Source organism: Chenopodium album, chromosome 14 (genome assembly GCF_948465745.1).
Source record: "Chenopodium album chromosome 14, dcCheAlbu1.1, whole genome shotgun sequence".
Lineage (NCBI taxonomy): Eukaryota > Viridiplantae > Streptophyta > Magnoliopsida > Caryophyllales > Amaranthaceae > Chenopodium > Chenopodium album.
In genome coordinates, this window is record NC_137847.1 from 53,625,488 (window position 1) to 53,629,523 (window position 4,036).

Genomic DNA, 4,036 nt, shown 5'->3' on the forward strand with positions numbered 1-4,036 from the left:
CCGATTCATTGAATCTTTATATCATTTGTAAGATGATAATTCAACAATTTGTTAATCAATCCTCAACAAAATAGTCAAATTATAACCAAAAATCATAATTAGCATTTTTACTAAATTATGTTATAATTTGGTGATTTTTGTATGGAGTATTTATATATCGGATTACCTAGTAAATATCACTTTATAATATTAACCAAATATGTAATTTTGAGTGATTAAAATTAATGAATACAATATAACTGTTGCAAAGAATAAATTTTTTAAGTAGATATAGATATTCTCGTATTAGGTGCTGCAAAGGTCACAATATTTAGAATTTATGGAGTAGAAGTGATGATGAAAAGTCGATATATGCCCAACTAGTCTTTTTGTTTATTTGTTAGTTAAATTATAAAATTCCTTTGGATGTTTGGTGACAAAAGCTTGAACACCACTGATATGACAATATTGTATCCAAATGATGCCTAAGTAACAATTTTATATACAATGTACGTATTTTAATTTGTAAGCTATATACTAGTACTTGTTTTATTTATTTATTTATTTATTTTCTTAATGTTTTTACAAAAGTAATCTATAATTGGTTGAAGATAACTTTAAAAATGGATTAAATCATCGAAAGAACATAAGCATCTGGTAAAAGGTGAAATAAGACAAAGTATAGCTTCCAAACCAGATAAAAATGCAAAAGGTTCCTCATAATTGAATGTGATAAGGTAACACATGATCTTTGATTGTAGCAGTGAGCAAGTGACAACTATAAATAGGCCTTAAAGATTTGTTGAAATTAAGCAAGATTTCAAACAAATCAGGGGGAGTTGATTTTTTATTTTGACTTATCTATCCAATCGAACACTTTTACACATATACAAATGCAAAATAACACCCCTTCATCAATTAACGTCATGACTCGTGAGAACTTAAGTAGACGAGAAAGGCATGAAGTATTTGGCCAAACTGTAAATAAATCAAAAAAAAATGCCTAATCAGTATGATATTTCGTAATTATATCAACAATTGTAGCCTCGTAGGACTCATAATTAATGAAAAACTTGTTGATCTATTATTGTTTAACCACAAGATGATAACCTCTATTTTCTCAAAGTTGACTATGGAAAATTATGTTACTACGACTTGTGAGAAAAATATAAGGACTTTCGTTACTTTTACCTTATAATAATAGCTGAAAAATCGTCGAAGTGATGTAAATACCGAAAAACTGAAGCATGGCAAACATTATAATGACAAAAGTACTAAATCAAGGCAGCATAGCACATCATTAATCTATCATTAGCATAATATAAATGGTGTATCATAAAATAACCCTAAAATGGCAAATTAGTTCTATGTGTTAGTAGCATTGAAAACGAATTTCTGGCGCGAAATTTGTACGAATATCCCACCATCAATGGCCTACACCTTTTCCAACTTTCCATCACTATTTTCTTTAATTTTGGGGTCTAGTAATCCTTTTTTCTTCTTTCTAATTTGTCTTTTACTCTGTCCAATGTCTCTAATCTCAATAATTTATCATCAGCTGGCAATTCCTTCTCCCCCACATTTTCTTTTGACTTCCCCTTTCTCTCCCATTTGGGGGTCCCACTTTAGAGTTATTCTCCTCCTAACTTACAAAAATATAAGTTTCATTAGAGTTGTTAAAAATAAACTTGATCCTACTATATTTGATTTAAAATGAAAATAATCTATTTTAGGGCTTGTTCTGATTTACTGATCAGAATTAAAATGATTGAATTGAACTGAATAAAGTTGAAATGAATTATTTATGAGAGAAGGAAATTAAGAGCTGAATGAACTGAACTGAATTGATTGGAGCTGAACTCAATTGAGCCAAACTAAAATTAAGCTGAAGAGAACAAATCCTTAGTTTTCAATTAGTATTATAATATGCAAATAATAATTTACAATGATTTAAATTCGACCCAACTAGACCTAATTTAACACGACCCGATCACTCAAATTACTCCCAGCATTTCAAGTCAATCGCAAATTCACAATATTAAAGCACGAGAGTAAATAGGGCAAGTAGTTTAACAAAACATAAGGTGTCGTTTGGTTTTTCTTTCTTTAACCATCTGATATAAGAATTTGCTTTAACCATTTTAACATCGAAGTACGTGATGATTATTTTATTTTAGAAATACTAAATTCTCTCTCACGAGTATAACAGGTAGACACGTCTTTTCTCAAATTAAATTAAACCTTGTACAACTATAAATACAAACAATCTTCTTTGTTTTTTCACTCTTTATTTCCTCTCTTCAACTTCTCATTCATTTGTAGATACAATCAGGTGAAGATGAGTACAGCAATAACTCATAGTCCGGCGAATCAAGACCGTCCATTACTTCTACACCCACCTTCACAACAACCGCCCGATCAAAGAAGAATCAGAACCCTTCTTGATCTCCTCACCGTCGAGAAAATGGACGGTGTAGATCGCACCATGAGACGAGAAGATGGAAGTAATAACAGCCGTTGGAAGATTCTCAGGGAACGGCTAGGATTTAACGGCATCGGTTGCTGCGGTGTCGCCACGTGGCGGTGCGAGAATAATGATAATTCTTCTCCACCAGAGGAAGAAGAAAACGGCGTCGTACAAGAAGAGTTTGAGACACATCAGCAACTGGGACCCGCGGAAAGAGGGATGAATTTGGGTGCTGCGTTGGCCGCGGAGAGGGAATTCCGTGCGGCCGAGAGCACCGGAAGTTACGGTGCGACCGTACGAAATAACAATAATAATAATAATGTTGATATTAATAATGGTGGAACGACGCCGTTGAGGGTGTCGTTGATGAGATTATTGGAGGAGACAACGGACGGTCGAGATTTAGAGAGAGAAAGATCGAAGGGTGGGGAAAGAGAGGGAAATAGTAATGAAGGGAGTGATACGGTGTGTTGCGTGTGCATGGGAAGGAAGAAAGGAGCTGCGTTAATACCATGTGGTCATACGTATTGTAGGGTGTGTTCAAGGGAGTTATGGCTTAATCGAGGTTCTTGTCCCCTTTGCAACCGTCGAATTCTCGACATCCTCGATATTTTCTGATCTCGAGTTTTCTCGTACTCCCTATTTTTTTAAGTGTTACACCTTTCTGTGATTACGAGTAGTATTCATTGCTATGCAATCCTGGGATCCTTCTGATTATTGATCTCGAGTTTTTGTATAAATATGTCGTCTTATGATTGGTAGGGATTACTAGTGAAAAATGATATACTCATGTGGGAAACAAAGCAAAGTGAGGTGGGTGTAAGATGTTCAACTTTAGTGTCACTTTCTTTTGCTTTTGTTGAATTCTTTGGTTCAAGATCTGTGAGGTGTAAATCATATATATTTGTATGTGATTTTGATTTGTTCCTTGTGTGAAATAGTAAAAATTTACGCATCATATATCCATATACGAGTAGTACTTATAATACCTTTTCTGAGAAAAGAGAGTATTATGTTGCGTTGTATTTAATTTGCTACTTCGTACTTTGTATATTGATTGGTTCTTAACTATGAGTAAATTTTGGATCAAAGTCTTGTTTTTTCTGATATGCAAATTCTAAATTACGAGAACACACATGTATAAAAGGAATGGAAGCGAAATTTCATGGGCATGCAACAAATTTATAAGTGATAACACAAATAATTAATGAAGTTCTAAGGTTTAAATTTTCCCTCTACAAATGAAAATAATATTAAGTAAAAATAATTTCAGTTCAGTAAAAATAAGTTCAGTTCAGTAAAATTAATTTCAGTTCATTAAATATAATTTCAGTTCAGTAAAAATAAGTTCAGTTCAGTAAAATTCAGTTTTCTTAAAGAAGAATTATAACTGAAAATCAGTAAAAATAATTTCAATTCAGCAAAAATAATTTCATTTCAGTAAAATTAATTTAAGTTCAGTAAAAATAATTTAAGTTCAGCAAATATAATTTTGTTTCAGTAAAAATAATTTCAGTTCAGCAAAAATAAGGTGAAGAGAACAGGGCCTAAGTTTAGTCAAAGTTTGTCGAACAACATAAATTTTACCCT

At 32.4% G+C, this 4,036-nt stretch overlaps 1 protein-coding gene across 1 annotated transcript; it reads left to right on the plus strand.

The window, feature by feature from the left end:
• Positions 1 to 2,180: 2,180 nt before the first annotated feature.
• Positions 2,181 to 3,392, plus strand: LOC145579599 (uncharacterized). Its single transcript, XM_081636834.1, has one exon. The coding sequence runs from the start codon at positions 2,318 to 2,320 to the stop codon at positions 3,062 to 3,064; it is 747 nt and encodes a 248-aa protein (XP_081492960.1). The 5' UTR covers positions 2,181 to 2,317; the 3' UTR covers positions 3,065 to 3,392.
• Positions 3,393 to 4,036: the final 644 nt, after the last annotated feature.

Coding starts and splice junctions, on each gene's coding strand:
- LOC145579599 (XM_081636834.1), top strand. CDS start 2,318: ATGAGTACAGCAATAACTCATAGTCCGGCGAATCAAGACCGTCCATTA.